This window comes from Artibeus jamaicensis, unplaced genomic scaffold (genome assembly GCF_021234435.1).
Source record: "Artibeus jamaicensis isolate MK-2021 breed Jamaican fruit bat unplaced genomic scaffold, CSHL_Jam_final contig_452, whole genome shotgun sequence".
Classification (NCBI taxonomy): Eukaryota; Metazoa; Chordata; class Mammalia; order Chiroptera; family Phyllostomidae; genus Artibeus; species Artibeus jamaicensis.
The window spans coordinates 3,835,261-3,855,084 of NW_026521837.1; the positions used below are offsets into that span (position 1 = coordinate 3,835,261).

Genomic DNA, 19,824 nt, shown 5'->3' on the forward strand with positions numbered 1-19,824 from the left:
ATGGTTTCTCAAAATACCAATTTTTTTCTGTGAAGGAAAATGAGTGCTATTTGCAAGTCTTACTCATCAATAAAAAATATGGTAAATAAATATTTGCTGCCTGTACTATTCAAAGGAGCCAAGAAGAACAGCAAAACATGGAAGAAGAATATGGTGTCTTACTTTGTCCCATTGCACTGAACCATTTCCACATCAAACCTCTCGGCAACATAAAAGACTATGTTTGAAGCTTGATCCTCCTTATCTCAAGAAGGTTACAGTTAAGTGTCTAAATTGTAATATTAATGGAAAATAAAGGGATATTTAATGTGCTAATATTCCAGATGTGGGTCAGAGGGTAATCATTTCCACCAGTCAGGGGCTAAATGGAAATGTGTGATTAAAGATGCAGCATTTACCATAATGGCTCATTAGAACTCTAAGAAGAGAATGTGTCATAGGCTCAGGAGTGATGTTTCCAGAAACAAAATAAAATTATCATTCTGGATGCATGGACCAAGTCTTTTTTGTGTTACCCGGGACATCTGGTGCTTTGAGAAACCTTCTGGATGATTTTACCCATCTCTTTCCAAACCATCAACCTCACAACCATAATACATTTTCATCCAAATTCTGTGCTTAAAGATGGTTAGCTGGGTCTGTGTAGCCATGTTGTAAATTTGAAAACTAATGTTTAAAACTTAATTACTGTAAATCATCTTTGTTAACTAAAGCTCAGATTAAAAGATAAAAATGAAAAGTTAAGATGCTTCTTTGCCAGACTTACTTAGTAAAGTTATTTTTAAATCCCATATTCTCAGTGAAATATTCATATAATATGCCCAATCTGATGATTAAGCAATGGTTAAAATCAGGCATCTTCATGGGTTACATACATATGTTAACCCTTTACAATTTTTCATTGGTAGAATAGAGCAACTTTAAGTCTAACTTCTTTGAACCTACTGAAAGTTCATGATAAAATCTGGTTTATAAGACAATGTTATGTATCTAGTTTGTTTTATAATGTTTGAGTTCTGTGAGATATTGATATTATCTGCATTTTACAGGTGAGTAAACTGAGTTCTGAGAGATTGAAAGTTAAATACTATCACTGATATAGCACAGTAGCAAATTCAATTATTTTGAGGTATAGGTGTATTTATAACTGTAATGATGGAACATGATAATACAAGGTATCTTAAAGTATCTTCATTAAATCGATGATCTTTAAATGTGCAAATAATTTACAAAATTCAGAGAATTTACTTAATTTCTCTCCCAATCTTAATCATTAGCGACTATATATTGAATATGTTTTCATCGTGTCCCTTAACATGGTCAAGATTCAGTCTCCTTTGTTCTAGGATATTTTTAAAGTTGTTCCCTAACCCTTGCTTGCCATTCATTTTGTAAATGTGTGCTGTTAGTTCAAGGGCAATTAAATCAGAGTATAGATGGAGTAGCTCCAACTTTTCCTTTTTAAGATAAGAAAAGCTGCTAAAAGTGAGTCAATACTCTTTTTTTTTTTTCAGGTGGGCACTAGGTTTATTGGGAGATCATTTTATTTATTTATTTATTTATTTTTAATTAATTTATTTTTTAAAATTGATTATGCTGTTACAGTTGTTCTATTCCCCCCTTCATTCCCCTCCACCCTGCCCCCCCAACCCCACCATTACCCCCCTTTAGTTTATGTCCATGTGTCTCAAGTCCTTTAGGTTCTATATTTCCCATGCTATTCTTGCCCCCCATCTATTTTCTATCTACTGTCTATGCTACTTGTTTTCTGTACCTTCTCCCCCCCATCTCCTCCTCCCACTCCCCTGTTGCTAACCCTCCTTGAGATCTTCATTTCTATGTTTCCACTCCTGATCTAGCTGTCCTTTTAGTTTGCTTTCGTTTTAGGTGTGGTTGTTAATAACTGTGAGTTTGTTGTCCTTTCACTGTTCATGTTTCTTTAACTTCTTTTTCTTAGATAAGTCCCTTTAACATTTCATATAATAAGGGCTTGGTGATGATGAACTCCTTGAATTTGGTCTTATCTGAGAAGCACCTTATCTGTCCTTCCATTCTAAATGAAAGTTTTGCTGGATAGAGCAATCTTGGTTGTAGGTCTTTGGATTTCATGACTTGGAATATTTCTTTCCAGCCCCTTCTTGCCTGTAAGGTCTCTGAGAAATCTGCTGACAGTCTGATGGGGACTCCTTTGTAGGTGATTGTCCCCTTAGCTCTTGCTGCTTCTAGGATTCTCTCCTTCATTTTAATTTTGGCTAATGTAATTATGATATGCCTTGGTGTGTTTCTTCTTGAGTCCAACTTTTTTGGTACTCTCTGGGCTTCTTGGATTTCTTGGAAGTCTATTTCCTTTGCCAGATTGAGGAAATTCTCCTTTATTATCTGTTCAAATAAGTTTTCCACTGGTGGTTGTGTCTTTCCCCCTTCTGGTACCCCTATAATTCAGATATTGGAGCATTTAAAGATGTCCTGGAGGTTCCTAAGACTCTCCTCATTTCTTTAAATTCTTGCTCCTTGACTCTTTTCTGTTTGGCCATTATTTGGTTTCTTCTGGTCCACTCCATTGATTTGAGTCCCAGTTTCCTTTTCATCTCTATGGGTTTCCTGTGGAATTCCATTCATTTCCCTTAATTTAGCCTTCATATGTTTCTCTAATTTGTGGCTATAATCAACCAGATCTGTGAGGAAGCTGATGACCAGTGTTTTAAACTGTGCGTCTGAGAGTTTTGCTATTTCTTCGTCGCTTAGATTTATCTCTGGGGCTTTGAGGTCTTCCTGCGACATTTTTGGTCTGTTCTGGCCCTTTAAGTGGGAGAAGCGGCGCCTTGGAGTCCCAGGTCGCTGGGTTGTGACGCTGTATGTGGGGGCATGGTCAGAGCGGGGAAATGGCGGCGCCCTCTATCGCCTTGGCTGCCGTCTATCGCCGCCGTGGCTGGTCCAATCACCCACTCCCTCGCTTGCGCAATTAGGCAACCGCAGTCAACACGCTGCACCGCCTCCCCACTGTCTCCTCTGCAGTCGCTCACCCGGTGGGTTGTTCGGTCGCTCACTAGGTCCAATCCTGGGTTTGGAACCCGTGCGTCTGGATTCGCGCGTCTGGATTCCGCCCGGGTCCCACTGAGCCCTCCTTTGTAACTCCTCACCAGACGCCGGTTTCGCCCCTTACCGGTCGGGCTGAAGAATTTGTTGTTAGCGGACTTCCGAAAAGTTCAGTTTTCCGTGTTCTGGTTGTGTTTTCTGATGCTAATATTTAGTTGTCCCTAAACTTGGTTGTGTGAGGAGGCACGGCACATTCACCTAAACCTCCATCTTGGCAGAAGTCTTCAATACTCTTTTTTAAAAAAATAAAATAGAAATATTAAAAGGGGGGACTTTCAATAAACCATTTTCTTTTCCAATGCACATACAGGCTATTATTTATTATTTGGAAATGATTGCATAAATATTGATTGTTCTGGTAATGTTACTTGATTTGGCATTATTACTAGTAATTTTTTGAGCATTTGAACAAATTCAGGGGTTTATTTTCTTTGTTTGGCTTTTGGTTCTATTAGTTTGTTACATGTGGTTTGTTTTTTTTATGAGAGCTGTGGCCTAGACACAGTAATTATACTTACTACTATAAGTTGAAATAGAAAAACAAAATGTAAATTGTGTTCTACAGCTAAAATAACAAAACGAAACAAACCACAAAGAAAGCCCCTTTTCTTTCTATACCCCTACTATCAAAGGTACAGGGGGCCTAGCTCGTCAGTCAACAACTGAGACTCTAGGAGTGATTTTCATTGTTTGCCTTATATTATCAGTACCCTTGAAGAGACACTACCATGAAGGATGTGGCAACCACCATTCCCTGAAATCCTTTGCATGTTACATGTACACTAAGTCTCATCTATTTCATCACATTAAATTCTATTTTGGAGGACACTAGGCTTAAACAGGTATGTATCTGCACATCTGTACGAAGATAATACAGCTTCAGTATCAGATTCTGGTCCAAGGAAAGGCCCACTAGATAAAGTGCTATAACAAATTTAGTTTCCTGCCCCACAGTGTTATTTATGGGAAGTTTTCTATCTGTCTTACCTGTGTATAGATCTTTCTCTCTGTCTCTCTCATACACATGTGCGCCAAAATTACAAAAATTCTAGACTTACTTTCAGTCTATCTGTTCCTAAACTTCACCAAGCCAAGGGGAAACTGAGAGGCAGGTTCATTATACACACCACTTCCATTTATCAAAGAAAGGTGATGAAATAACAATTTGTGAACACCCGAGGTTTGGCTGAACATTCCTGGCAATTTAAATCTTTAGTTACCTGTATAGGATCTTGGTGCTATAGACCAGTGATTTTCAACCTTTTTCATCTCATGGCACACACAAACTAATCACTAAAATTTTGTGGCACACCAAAAAATACATTTTATTTTTTGCTCATCTGACAAAAATTGATATAAACTTGATTCATTTATACAAGATAACTATTGATGGGTTGGCTGTTTTCCTTTTTTTAATTTGACAATCTAAGGGAAAAGAGGTCTGTGTCTTAGAGTAAATAGTCATGTATTGCATATTCTAAAAAGTCTTGTGGGCCCTGACTGGTGTGGCTCCGTTGATTGGGAATCATATTGCAAAGCAAAAGGTTGCAAGCTCAATTCCCACTCTGGGCACACACCTGGGATTGCAGGTTGTCTTTGGTTGGGGCACATGTGACAGGCTACTGATCACTGTTTCTGTCACACATCGATGCTTCTTTTCTTCTCTTTCTCCCTCCCTTCCCCTCTTTCTAAAAATAAAATGAAATAAATAAATAAATAAAATTTTAAAATTCTTGTTTTATACTAGTTGAAAATTGCTACTATAGACCACTAATTAAAAGACATTCACCAAAAATAATATTTTGAAATTTTATGAAAAATAAAACAATATATGTTCTATATACATTATATATATGTTTTATAGCATGTATTGTATATTCAATTAAAGTGGACTAATCCATTGGATTGATATGTATGTATCTTATATAAGTATATAAAATATAAATTATAAGTTTTATATTGGTTATATATTCATTATATATATTTGCATGTATGGCTATATATCTAATAAAGATAAATAAATCCACTGGATTATGTGCAGAACATTTTATAAGAACAATTATTTCAGCTTTGACTAAATGCCATCCTCTAGCTCTAAATGGAATTTTGGAAAAGCTTAGCTCACATAATGTATATCATCTTAATTTTAAATACTTAATTTTCTAGGCACAGATTTTTTACTATAATCCACTCTAAGTCTATCATTTGTCAGTAGTAAGTGTCCATCTTCGATATAAATATCCTGTAAAAGATCACTTTGCAAAATTGGACTAGGACTGCTTATAAGCTGATTACATGTAGAGGACAAAGAAAACATGCCAAAGAAGAAAAATGTGGTTTTATATCTTGTCATTTAAAGCTATATGATCAGCTATTTTCAGTTCATGAGCCTACCAAACTTGGTAAGTCTTCTCTGCTAAAGTTGCTTGTTGACTTTTGCTATCTCTTTCATTGTCCGTTAGAATCATCTCTAGAGAAAGAAATCTGAAAATAGAAATGTTTCTTGGCTTGGCAAGCAGTACAAAGAGGGAGTGAGAAAAGACAATGAACTCCCTGCTGTTGATCTCTCCCTATGTTCTCTTTTTGTTCTGAAACTGGTAATAGAAACAATGCTAATGAAACACTCTTCTGATGTTTGGAAAAATGTTCTGAAATGATTTGCTCATCTGGTTCCTAAGCACCATTGTTAAATAACACATAGATTGCAATTCTCCACCCAGAAAGCTACAGAGGACTTCTCTGCTCACACAGAGAAGCAGAATACAAGCTTACCTCATTTTATTATGTTTTGGAGAAATTGCATTTTTTTTTACAAATTGAAGGTTTGTGTAACCCTATGTCAAGCAAGTCTATTAGTGTCATTTTTCCAATAGCATTTACTCTCTGTATTTCTCTGCATCAGATTTTGGTAATTCTCAAAATATTTCAAGCTTTTTATTATTTTTACATTTGTCAAGGTGATCTGTGATCAGTGATCTTTGATAAGTGTTTTGGGGTGCTATGTACTATACCCATACAGGATAGCAAACTTAATATTGTATGTCTTCTAACTGCTCCAGTGACCAGCCATTCCCCCACCTTTCTCCCTCTCCACAGGCCTCTCTATTCCCTGAGACACAAGGATATTGAAATTAGGCCTAATAATAATTATACAATGCCTCTAAGAGTTCAAGTGAAAGTAAGAGTCATATGTCTCTCACTTAACTCAAAAGCTAAAAATGATTAAGCTTAATGAAGAAGGCATGGCGAAAGCCGAGATAGTCTTGTGCACCAAACAGCCCAGTTGTGAATGAAAAGGAAAAGTTCTTGAAGGAAATTAAAAGTGCTTCACCAGTAAACTCAAATGATAAGAAGATAAAACAGGCTTATTACTGATTAGAAGTTGATTTTAGTTGTCTGGATGGAAGATCGAACCCACTACAGCATTCCCTGAAGCCAAAGATGGATTAAAAATTTTAGTCAGGGACATATTTTCAGATAAATTCTCAGAAGTAGAATTGCTGGGTCATGAGAGTTTGGTTTTTAATTATTTGAAGTACCTCCATACTGTTTTCCACAGTGGCTGCACCAATCTATAGTCCTACCAACAGTGCAATTCGAAACACTAACTCAAAAAGACATAAGCACCCCTATGTTCACTGCAGTGCTATTTACAATCACCAAGATATGAAAGCAGCCCAAGTGTCCATCAGTTGATGAGTGGACAAAACAACCATAGGACATTTACACAATGGAATACTGCTCGGCCATAAAAAAAAAAAAAAAGAAGAAGAAAGTTTTACCCTTTGCAACAGCATGGATGGACATGGAATATATTATGATAAGTGAAATAAGCCAGTCAGTGAAAAACAAAACCATATGATTTCACTCCTGTGTGGAATCTAATGGAAAAACTGAACTAGCAAGTGAAATAGAGATAGACTCATAGATGGAGAGCAGGCTGACAGCTCTGGGGTAGGGACATTAGGGGTTGGAAGAATCAAGCCAAAAGGAAGAAGGACTCATGGACACAGACAACAGTGTGGTGACTGCAGCAGGGAAGGGGTTATAACAGGGATAATTGGTAATGGAAAAAATATAATAACATTTTTTTAAAATACAAATATTTTCTGTTACTATGCCTGAGACCTAAGATGATTTCATTCTGTACAAGGAGAAATAGAGGTCCAAAATGTCCTATAAAACATACTGCAAAATTCTTAATGGTAGATTTTTTAAATTGTTCTGTGACGATCTGTTAACTTCTAAGCAAAATTTCTGCTTTGGATCTATTTCTGAATCATTAAAGGGCTATCAGCTTCCTTTCACTAACAGTCCTCATTTTCTGTGGGATTTTTAATTAAAGGGAAATGAAACAAAGTATTTGGGCAGCTTAACTGAGAATCTTAAGAAAACTTTTTGGTGTTCTACAATTTTCCATTTAAAAAGACATCTGATAATCACTCTGTTTTCTCTCTCTCCCATCTGTCCTACTTTATAAGAACTTTTGATTTTGTTTTATTTTCTATTTTATTTTGAAAGTCTTTCATGAATGCAATGATCTCCTAAGTGGGGATTCCTACTCTCTTGGTGGTACACAGACCATCTAATAGAATGCAGAAGTAAATATAAGCATATATTGTAATACAGAAAAAATTAAACCTCACTCTACTTACTACTGTATAGACATTAACATTGCTCCCTCTCAAGCACACTTTGTCCTCCTGGCACAGGGTCACATATTACCAAAGGTTAAAGATGTGACTTCAAAAGGCAGTAGGGCCCTAACTGGGTGGCTCAATTGGTTGGAGTATCAAAAGATTGATGTTTCTCTCCCACAAAGTTGTTTTTCATTGTCTCCCTTCCCTTCACTCCCCTTCCCTCCCCTCCCCTCCCCTCCCCTCCCCTCCCCTCCCTTCCCTTCCCTTCCTTCTTCTCCTTCTTTCCTCTCTCTTAAAATTAATGTCTGTGAGTGAGGATTAAAAAAGAGAGAGAGTGGGAATTTCACAGTCTATAGGGTTGACAGAGGCACCCTGAATGTTTTCTTGTGAAAACATTATAGTTTAGTGTGCCTGCTTTTATGAGATTTACAGCAATTATCTTAATAGTAGAATCTTTACTATATCACATGTATTAATATTGTTGCCTCAACAAGTCACCACAAACTTAGCTGCTTAAACAACACAAATTTATTATCTTATAGTCCCATAGATCAAAAGGCCTATATGCATCTCAGGAGGCTAACATCAAGATGCTGGCAATCTGAGTGCCTTTCTGAAGGTGTTAGAGAAGAATCTGTTTCCTTGCTCATTTGGGTTTGTGGGCAGATTTCAGTTCCTCGTGGTTGTGTGACTGAAGTCTCCATTTTCTTGCTGATTGTCAGGTGAGAGCCAGTCTATCTTCTAAGAGCCACCCAATTCCTTGGCTAGTGACCCTTTTCCTTCATCTTCAAAGCCAAGACCAATAAGGCAAGTTTCTCTTGTTTCGAATCTCTTATCTCTCCCCTCCCATTGCATTTCTCTGACCCACTCTTAAGCTCTTCTTTCCCACTTTTAAAGACTCATGTAATTAGTTTGGTCTCACCTGTATATTCTAGGATAACCACCCCAATTTTAAGATCCTTAACCTTAATTACATCTGAAAAGTCCTTTTTGCCATGTAAGATAACATATTCAAGGACTTGGGAGTTTAGGGTCTGGGCACTATAATCTTTGGGGAAACCATTATTCAGCCTACTAAATAATGAAATTGTTTTTTTGCCACGAAGGAGTTCACCTCACACTTGCACCATAATACATATGTACATATATACATACATACATTGCCTGACCTTTATAACTATCTTCAAAATAAAAGATTTGGCCCATTGTTAAAAATATTAAAATATTCTACCTTTCAAATTGCAAGAACTAATTGACATTAGAAAAGATTAAAATATGCTAGGTAAATTTGTGTGAAAGACTTGGTATGTGATAAATGAGGTTTAAATGCTAGTAAATGATTTAATAAGTACCCTAACTCTGCACTTTTGCCATTTGAATCAACTAAGTATTTAGAGTAAACTTAAAACCAGTTGTCAAAATGAAGTGAACCTTTAAAACTTATGTCTACACAAATACCTGTACCCAGATGTTCAAAGCAGCTTTAGTCATAATTGCCAAAAACCTGGAAGCAATCAAGACATTGTAAAATAGGTGAATGGATAAGTGAACTGTGGTACACCCAGACAATGGAATGTTACTCAATCCTAAAAAGAAATAAGCCATCAACCCATAAAAAGACGTGGGGAAACTTTAAGTTCATATTACTAAGTGTGAGAAACCAATCTGAAAAGGGTACATACTTTACAATTCCATTTAATTGACTTTCTGAAAAAGGCACGACTTGGGAACAGTAAAAAGATCAATGGTTTCAAGAGGCAGGGAGTGGTGGAGGAACACAGAGGATTTTTAGAACAGTGGAAATGCTCTGCACGATAACATAAAAGTGAAAACATGCCATTTTTGTTCAAACCCATAGGATATACAACACCAGAAGTGAATCCCAATGTAAACTATGGGCTTTGGTGATTATGATGTGTCAATGCGGGTTCATCACTTGCAATAAATGTACCACTGTGGTGGGGATGTTGGTAAGGTGGGAAGCCATGCACGGAAAATCTCTGTGCCTGTTTCTAGATTTGCCATGAATCTAAAACTGCTAAAAAAAAAAAATTCTTCATCTCATCCTTTAAAAGTGTTTTTAAATGAACATTACTAACATAGCAGTAATTTATATAATACAAATAATTTTTATAAATATAAATATGTAATGCATGTCCTAAACTTTTGCTTATAAGTGTAAGCCATAAAATTAAAAATCAGTATACTGAGAATTTCATACTAAATATATTTAATTGCTACACTAGTTACAACTATCTAAAAGAAATGCTTATCAACCTAATAATAGCTAAATTAGATCTTGATTTGTCATCATTTCAATTGGCCACTCAAAACTGTCATTCTTTTATGAAAATTTTATGATGAAGTATCACAGAATCTGTTTGGAAACATTCAGCAAATATTTTTAAAACATCACTTTTCTGATAGGTAACAATATTAAATATTGAACTTTAAAAGTCATAGGAACATTTGTGACATAATTTATACTTCTTTAGATTGTAGGGGACTTTATTTGCTAGTTATCTTAGCACATATTCCTTCATTTCTTGTGAAAACATTCAAATGAAATTTTCTAAATTGCACTAATAACAGTGAGTAGACCTCTGGATCCCTGAGGGCTTTTTATGGCTATTGTGTGATGAATACTTTTTGAAACCAGAAAAAGTGGTTATAAGTAGTTTTACATATTGTTAGCAAATGGGTAACAAATTACAAATATTGCTCACAGTGTTATTATTCTTCAATTGCATGTATTTTTCCCTCCCATTCATGCAATTTATTTATGGGTTTTTTTGTGTTTGTATATATGTATGCATGCATGTGTGACTAATTGACACAGTATGTTCTCCCTTTAAAAATATAAATTAAATCTATTCCACTTACCAAACTATTCCCTGAGCCCCAGAGCCAATAGGTTTTAGATTCTGGTAGCGCTTGAGAACTGTGAAGGTTGAGTCTCCTACTTCCACACTATAGAATTGGTTGTCAACTTTGCTTTTGCTCATGTTGTAATGTTTGGCAATATATGACACATCCACTTGTTTGTCAAATCCCTGTGAAAAAGAACAACAATAACAAGAGACAAGTGAATGACCAAAATGATGAGCTACAGAGAAACCTGTTCTTTTAATGATTACTAATACTTAGTCATCTATCACATAGAAAAATGATGTATTCATCCATGTAAAATTACCTGGCATAATTACAATTTTTCAATATTAAAACTATTTATAATAAAATAATCCTAGATTAAATCTGCATAACCTTTCTTGAAATGTTTCATTAAAAACTGTTTAATTATTTTGGAACCAACATCTACTGCACATATGCTGGTCGCAAGGACTATGCTAGATTCTTCGGAGGCAAACCCTGATCAGCCATTATAATAGCCATATGAGAAAGAATAACAGAATGCATCTATCCGGGAAAAGCCCAGCCACTGCTAATACAATGAGAACAGTTTGCATGACATCGGTGTAACTTGGCAGCCAAGGAGAGTGGACTGGAATGTGCATGTGTGAACCATGACGACTTCACTGTACTAGTCAGTGGGTGCAATAGATGCCATTGAATCAGGAGGTGTACTGTGTGACCATTGTATTCAAAACAACTGAGTGAGTAAAGCAATGAATCTGCATCAAATTTTGCATTAAGCTTGAAAATTCCTCTGTGGAAACTATTTCAGTGATTCAGAAGGTCACAGCTACAGGCAACTGGTGATTGGCAGCTTCATCACAACACATCCACTTATGCATCATGTCTCACACACAATTTTTTGGCAAAACATCAAGTCACCCAGGTGACTCAGGCCCCCTTATTCCCATATTTGGTGCCCTGTGACTTCTGACTCTTCCCAAAACTAAAATCACTTTTTGAAAGGGAAGAGATTTCAAACAATCAATGAAATCCAGGAAAACATGATGGGGCAGCTGATGGTGATTGGGAGAACTGTGTGAGGTTCCAAGGTGACTACTTTGAAAGGGACTGAGGCATCACTGTCCTATGTACAGTGTTTCTTGTGTCTTTGTCTTCTTCATAAATGTCTCTATTTTTCATAGTACTTGGATGGATACTTTCTGGACAGACTTCTCACATTACTTTCTCAGGAAGAACTGTGGTACAAAATAATGTGTAGCTTAAATTTTTTAACTAGGTAAGTTTTGATTAAATAGTATTGACTTCATTTATTCTCAATAATATCAAAGATGTTATTATCCTGCATTAAATACTGAATAATTTTAGTCCAAATTAAGATGATTTTAAAATATTAAACAACTCTTTGTAAGCTTAGATATTAAATCTCAATTATACCTATTGTTTATCTTTAAAATAGGCTCTTCTATCAATTATATTTACCAATTGAAGAATCTGTCCTTGAAATTTTAAATCACAATTTATGGATGTATATAATATAAATCTCCATTACCCATGATTTTTGTTTACCCATAAATGACCTCATATTTCACTCTAGGATGTTAAATACTATAGATTCTATAGTCAGAAGGGACCTTACAGAATATTGTCTAACCTTGAGGCATCCATGCCTACACCACAGTCACCCCCTCTCCTTAGTGATTTTGTTCAGGTTGTGAACACTCACATGTTTTGTGGGTTCCTCCCCCAATCCCAGCAATTGAAAAATAAAAGATCTGTACCATTAGAGGAGGCATAACCCTAAGCAGGCATTTTGGGAGATTCATGCATGTTTTGTGTGCTACGTGATAAGTGATGTGGCTCACATTTAGTTGGTTTATTGCACAATACTGCTTTTTCTGCAATGAGTAGGACATTGACCTCATTTGGAAACTTGTTACATGCGAATGTTCACTCCAACTTCACACAGATTGAACCAGTAATTCTGTGGGGCAGGGACCAACAATTTGCTTTACTAAGCCCTCTGAGTATTCTGATGCATGTTGAGAGCCACTCACTGGAGAGGTTTACCCCTCAAGATTGTAAAACAGATCATATCACTCTGCCTGAGATATTTAAAAAGTAAAACACTCATTAAGCAGCAGAAACAGTATTTCTGCATCTGCCACAGGGAGCATATTATGTGTCTCTATGAACTGCCAGATTCTATTGCTTGTGCATGGCATACACAAACTGGAAACCAGTGTCCCAGTTAGGACAAGGATTACCCAGCACCTCAGTGCTCTCACAGGATAAATCACTGCATCATAGCAATTGTTCACACTCCTGAGAAGTCCCCTTGGTTTTTTGGCAGCACATATCTACAACAGGACTATTTATATAATGGGGAAACTATATAGACTTGGTTGTAGTTTGGTAAAGTGGTTAAGCAATCACAGATTTTATACCAGGAGCAAAACTTTTAGCAACAGGAAAATTCCCAGTCAAAAAGACACAAATAAAACCTTTTCAAGTTAAATGCCTAATGTTCTGACATATTTTCTAATTACTCAGTAATCTTTTATTTTCATTTCAGAGCACATAATTTTTCACAATAAGATTGAAAATCATCATAATATTTGTGAATTCATACACAATTTTCTTTCAAGTACCCTCTTTATATTTAATTTTGAATTAAACTTATTAAAATCTAAAAGTTAGAAAATATATTCTTGGAAGTACCTCAAATAATTGGGAAAAGGCTATTTTAATTACCAGCAGTAAGACACAGAGATAACAGGATTAGAAATTTTCTTGAATGGCAAATATGTTGTTGAAGAATTTCCTCCAGATCTCATTTGCATCCTAAGCCTACAATCCAAATTGAGTTTCTAAAAGCTCAGAACATATTTAATGCAGTATATTTTATCCCCAATTTCCATGCACTCTTCCTTGTCAGGACTATAAAGGTCAAACTTTTCTCTAAGTGCCTATGAAAATGTACTATTAAGCATGTTACAGAAAAATATTATCAATGCTAAAAAATCTCTCCAGTTCTATGTTTTAGAATATCCTTAGCTCAGGTCATATAACTTATGATCTGAACCCAAGAAGAAAAGAAACAAAGAGTGCTAATTATTAGAACTCAAAAAGGGAAAACAAAAAATTCATATTGAGGAGGCCAATAGCTAAGGCAGAGCATCTGAAGTTTCAGCATGAATCAGAACTACCTGAGGAGCTTGTGAAACAGACTACTGAGTTCCACTGCAAAGTTTCTGATACAATAGAACAGTGGCAGGGCTAAGAGTGTGTATTTCTAAGAAGCTCCACAATTGCAGAATGACTAGTTTACTTTATTTAAATTTTATTTTTCAGTTACAGTTTGCATCCAATGTTATTTTGTATTAGTTTTAGGTATACAGCATAGTGGTTAGATAATCACATACTTTACAAAATGATCCCCCAATATCCCCTATGCTGTATTTTACATCCCCATGACTATGTTGTAACTACCAATCTGTCCTCGTTAACCCATTCACCTTTTCACCCAGTCTCCCAACCCTTTGGCAGCTATCAGTCTCAGAACCACTACAACCCTGGCTGGTGTGGCTCAGTGGGTTGAGTACTGGCCTGTGAACCAAAAGGTCACCAGTTTCATTCTTGGTCAGGGCACATGGCTGGGTCGTGGACCAGGTCCCCATTTGGGGGCCTGCAAGAAGTAGCCATTCAGGCCCTGGCTGGCATAGCTCAGTGGATTGAGTGCGGGCCTGCGAACCACATGATCGCGGTTCGATTCCCAGTCAGGGCACATGCCTGGGTAGCAGGCCGGCTCCCTGCAGGTCAGTTTCCAGCAGGGGATGCACGAAAGGCAACCACACATTGATGTTTCTCTCCTCCTCTCCTTCCCTTTCTCTCTCAAAGATAAATAAATAAAATCTTTAAAAAAAATGAAAAAAAGAAAAAAAAGAAGTAGCCATTCAATGTTTCTCTTTGTCTCTTTCTCTCTCCCTTTCCTTCTCTCTAAAAATAAATAAATAAAGCCTTTAAAAATAGGAGAAATAAGAGATGTCACTACTAAAGAGAGTTATTTGGAGAGGTAAAAACTGGAAGCAATGCAGGTCAAACCAAGTAAACTAAGGATGTGGATGTTAAAAACATTATTAGGATGACTCTCCTTGCTATTAGCAGCTGTTTAAGCAGGCCCTGGCCCCAGCACAGGGACGTGCTCCCCTATCTCAGGGTGCAATACAGTGCCTGACGGGTTCTCTCAATTAGCTCTTAAAAATAAGCATTCCCTCACCTCTGTATGTTAAATTCATGCTAAAACATTTGGGAAGAATGACTGAAACTCACAGGTATTCATAAATGCTCATCGAAATGGAAAGTCTCTTTCCAGACAAGAAATTAAATGTAGGTTAACAGTGAATTAAAAAGAAGAAGTAATGTATTTAAAAATTATAAATCACTACAATGGTAACTTTTGAAGATCAGTATGGTACAAAATAACAATAGGTTTAGAATAGTCTATTCTATTGATCAAAACATTTTTTTAAATAACTAATTTCTCCACTGAATATTAACCTTGTATTTGAAATGACTCAACAATCATTTTTATATGAATATAACAGAATTTTCTTAGCAAAAATTCAAAGCGAACTCATTTTCTCTCCATCTCCCATCTGCTAAAAAATTTTAAAGCTGAACTAAAAGAAGGCTTTCTTTCCACTGCTATTTGGTAGGCAGAGAGAAAGTCTGAATATAATCTTCTCTGAGAAAAGACTGCATTCCATGTAGACCTGTAAGAAAGGGCCTTGTGAATGGGTTAAAGGTGATGAGTCCCCTTCATCAGCTCAGTTACTAGCTTTAGCTATGAAGCTTTGCAAAAAATGTCCCATATTACTGACCTTATCCTGCAGGTGTCAAAAGTTTTGACTGCATTTTTCTCAAATTAAATAAACTGTATTCTAGAAGCACTCCCTCCCAATTTTCATTTATGCATGACTCCCCTATGTTACTGCTAATTAATTTCTGAGGAGAGGAGAAAACATTAAGGTTTAAGAATTTTTAGAGGTTAAGCATCCTTGGCTTCTTTTGAATGATATAGCTGGAAAATGGCACCATGCCTGGATTAGTTCTACTCAATGGCAACAAAACTTTGAACTAGTTATTTAATCCTTTCATTTACTTATTATGTATGAGTATATTCTGTGTAGATCCAAAAAAAATTTGTGCAGTTCACCATAGAATATAGAGGAACATTAAAACCATTAAATCCAGTTTTAAGAAAAAAATGTCAAATAAATCACAGGCTGGGAGATGACAATTTTACCAGAAGACTTAAGTTATGAATATCCACTGCCTGGAGCACAAAACTTAGTGCTGTGCTTCTGGAAGCCAAAGGAAAAAATAATCTCAACACAACAGAACCACAATGAATGGCAAGTTTTGATTCAATAATCTCATACATTCATCATACAAGTTCATATGAAAAGTGAAATTTCTGTACCACTTAATTTCAGGAAAAATGTATTCAATAGTTCTTTCTATAATAAACCTGGAATCAAACAACAGGCATTAGATACAATATTTTTTAATCAAAGACGTGAAAAGAAAGGTGAACCAGTATTAATTGCTTACTCACTAAAGGTGAACTTTGTGTTCTATTGTATACTGTAATTAACACTAACAACAGCTGAGAAAAGTGGTATGCAGAGTCATTAATTGGCTCGAAGTCTTAGAATTATTAATTAGTGGTCTGAATTAATATGAACTGAAGTTATTCAACTCTAAAACATGTTCTGTTGTGGACCATTCTGCCTGGTTTCAGGTATTGTAACTCTACTCCCTGGGGCTAAGGATGAGTCAGTGACCTCTGGAATTTGAGCCACCAGAGTCAAGGCTTGTCTCTAGTACCAAATGCTGCCTCAGTTTCCTCCATACCCCCAAAGCATGGTGGGAAGTCATTGATGGGTAAGACCCCTCACAGAGGGGGGCAACCTAAGCCAGACTGGATCACTTGGGAGGCCATCGTGGAAGAACTCGGGAGGCTGCAACAAAGAGCAATAGACTCTCGCCTACCTCCCCGCCAGGCTTTGAGATAGCCCGAGTCCCCATGTCTTCTGGGAGAAGTGCTTCCTGGTTCTAATCTCCTTAAGCCTGAATACCTGATGGGGAGGGGTGCAGCTCCTTGCCTTGCTAGAGTGTGTCCTGGGGAAAAATCTAGCATCACAAAGACTTCCTGATAAACATTTGAAATCTGCTCTGCTAAGAGTGCTTTCATTCATATGTTAAGAGTTCATGTAGGAAATCCTAAAACTCTGTTCCTGACAGACTCTGACTCAGACTAAGCCCTCAAATTTCTTCAAAATGTTATCTACTGTTTGATCCTTGCCGCCCTGTATTCCTGTGTAATAAAAGCACTTGGAGGAAGGGGCTCAAAGCCTTTTTCCCCTAAGAAACTGGCCACCTCTCCTCCCCAAGCAGATCATATCATGTCTCGGTCATGTTTACTTTCATCCGTGGCACACGGGGGGACTTGCAAGGAAAGTCGCCCCCACAATGTTCTTTTTCCTTTTTTTAAACTAACTCACTTGCTAGTTTAGCCAAAATAATTTAGAACAATGAGGTTGATTTCTTATGACAAGGTGAGCTATGGGAATAGAGCTTAGAAAATCAAAAGAAATGAATAAATACCATGTCCTCCTTTTATTTACCTTTTGTCTCAATCTAGAGTTTGAATTTAATTGAACATTAAACAACTCAGAGTTGAAGCAGACAATCTGGTGTTGGTGATGAAGACCTGGGTTTTCAGAACTGCATAAAATTTAAAGGGCCTAATTTCATTTACTTGTTAAACATTTATTGAACACTTACTGTATGCCAGGTGTTATTAAAGGTGTTATGACATTACATTAATCTGTTTCAATAGGACAGCCAAAAGAAATTAGCTACAAAATGCATCTCCAGAAATTCAGCTGGTCAACCTGTATTCTTTTAATGTTGTCTTTTGGATTCTGAAAGTCTCTGCCTAAAGTGATGATTCTGCTTTTGGCAAAAATGATATTGAGCTAGTCATTCTCACAGTTATGCCTAGCTTATTGAGGTCCTTCATGATGCCACTCCAAGACTGTTACATGAAGTTCCCAGAAACAATGCCTGCTTTTCTGTTTGTTATGTGTTCAAAAGCAAGTGTTTAACCTGTTTTAAATCTGAATCACATTGTTTACATATTAGTTTTTACAGGGGGAGATGTGAGACAACAATACTTAATGACATTTAGAATTAGGCTTTGCTCTGTCAAGAGCATATTTTCTCCACTGTTTCTTGAAGTGTGACTCCCTAATGAGGGTTAGAGCCTGGCATGTATGTAACTGTTGTATTGGATGGGCCCAAAGACAGCTATTCTGTGGAATCAATGACTTATAACAAATCAATAACACAGTAAAAACTTTAAGATTTAAATTATGTTTAATCATTACTGTCAATTAAGTTGAAAAGCACATAAATCAATAGTAGAGCAGGCATGGCTTTGCCTGCCAGTTCTTCATACATGATGGAAGGAAACTTGTACTGCTTGAAGATCTGCTAAGCATGGGGCTGATATAAGCACAGGACCAGGCACTGTTCTAGGAGGCACATAGAATTAGTATTCTCAGTTGCAATTGAGAAATCCTAGACTGAGAGTTTTAGCAAAGGATAAAAACCCAGCCTTATCCAAGAATCCTGATTGAGAAGTCTTGGGCATGTTATTTTACAACCTTAGCCTTAGTGACCTTATTTATGAAATAAGGGTAATCTGCTCCCTTTCATCAGTGAGAGTGTTACATGAGATAATCTATGTGAAGTTCTTAGCATTGAGCTTACAGAAAACTCTCAACAAAGCTTATTACTGTAACTGCAATTATCATTATTATTGAGAATTAGATAATATTTAAAGACACATAGCTAATTAGCAGTTTTAGAATGTTTTAACCAAATTTGGCCTAAGCCATAATGCCATTCCACAGCATTATGGTACTGCTATAAATTTAGCATGTAACTCCTGGGGTTCAGAATGGTCAGGTAATAAAATATTTCATTTCTATGTCTTCATCCATGGTAGGGGCAATGGACTAGGGATATCTGTGTGCCCCACTACATTTCCCAGCCTCCCCTGCAGTCTTGTTGGGGCTATGTAACTATTGCTGGCAAGTGGACAACAGCAGAAGTGGCTGGAGTCACCAACATGCCCCCACAATCCATCACTTTTCACACACTGGTATCTTAGCTAGAATATCACAAGCTCACAAAAGCCTAAATTCCTGAGTCACATGATGGCAGAAGCTGAAACTTTTGACTCCTCAGATAAATGAGAGCACTTGGTAACCTGTACTAAACTTTGTATAACAGGAAATAAAACTTTGCTGAGGTAAGTCACTGAGATTCAAAGCCTATTTATTGCTGTGGTATGTTTTTCATTCAACAAATACTTACTTTGGTCTTCAAAAGTACCATGCAATGTTGTAGGCACTAATAATATAAAGCTTCTACCTCCATGGAGCTTAATATTAAATTTTCTCTTAGATCATCCAAGTTGGAATGCTGGCTTTGTTATCACAATGATCTTAACAACTGTCACAATGATCTAAGCTAAACACACTAAATTCATCTTTTCATGAATTTAGGTATCATTTCCCTAATTTTTCCACAATAAAAAAAGAAGTACAAAATAGCAATAATAAATGATATTATATAATCAAGGCAGGTCAAAATTTCCAGACAAATAAATAAGAATTAAAAAAGATAAATTTTACAGGGTGGGTGTAAGAGGTTTTGTTTTATCATAAGCATAGTAAAAAGTCACTTAAGAATGAAAAGGTTTAAAGTTAGTTGTCTGGATTTCACTGACTTACCTCTGAAATATATCTTTGGATTTTTAGAAGGAAAAATTACAGTTTACCGAATGCTACCTTTAAGAATATGAATCATGCCCTGTTTTCACTTACACATAAAGAATATTATTCTTAAATATAATCATATTATCATTCTTTCATTGTACAATTATAAAAAGACCTAATTAGTTTTAAACTTTAGCTGTTCCACATTCTCCAAAGTCTTGGTTTTCATATTTTTGAATACATACTTTTTTAACTGCCTTGACATTTTTTGGTATAAGTTAGAGATATATAGAGTATATAACCAAATAAGTACTCATGTTTAGAGAAGATGAACAAAAGAAGTGTTGAGTGACACAGTC

At 36.3% G+C, this 19,824-nt stretch overlaps 1 protein-coding gene across 4 annotated transcripts in view; it reads right to left on the reverse strand.

Moving 5' to 3' along the window:
• MAPK10 (mitogen-activated protein kinase 10) overlaps window positions 1-19,824 on the reverse strand; it is a 340,107-nt gene that overhangs the window by 131,945 nt on the left and 188,338 nt on the right. For all 4 annotated transcript variants that reach the window (XM_037163882.2, XM_053666317.1, XM_053666318.1 and 1 more), the window contains one exon: window positions 10,620-10,789. In XM_037163882.2, coding sequence (XP_037019777.1) covers window positions 10,620-10,789 — 170 coding nt within the window. The remainder of the gene's footprint in view (window positions 1-10,619; window positions 10,790-19,824) is intronic.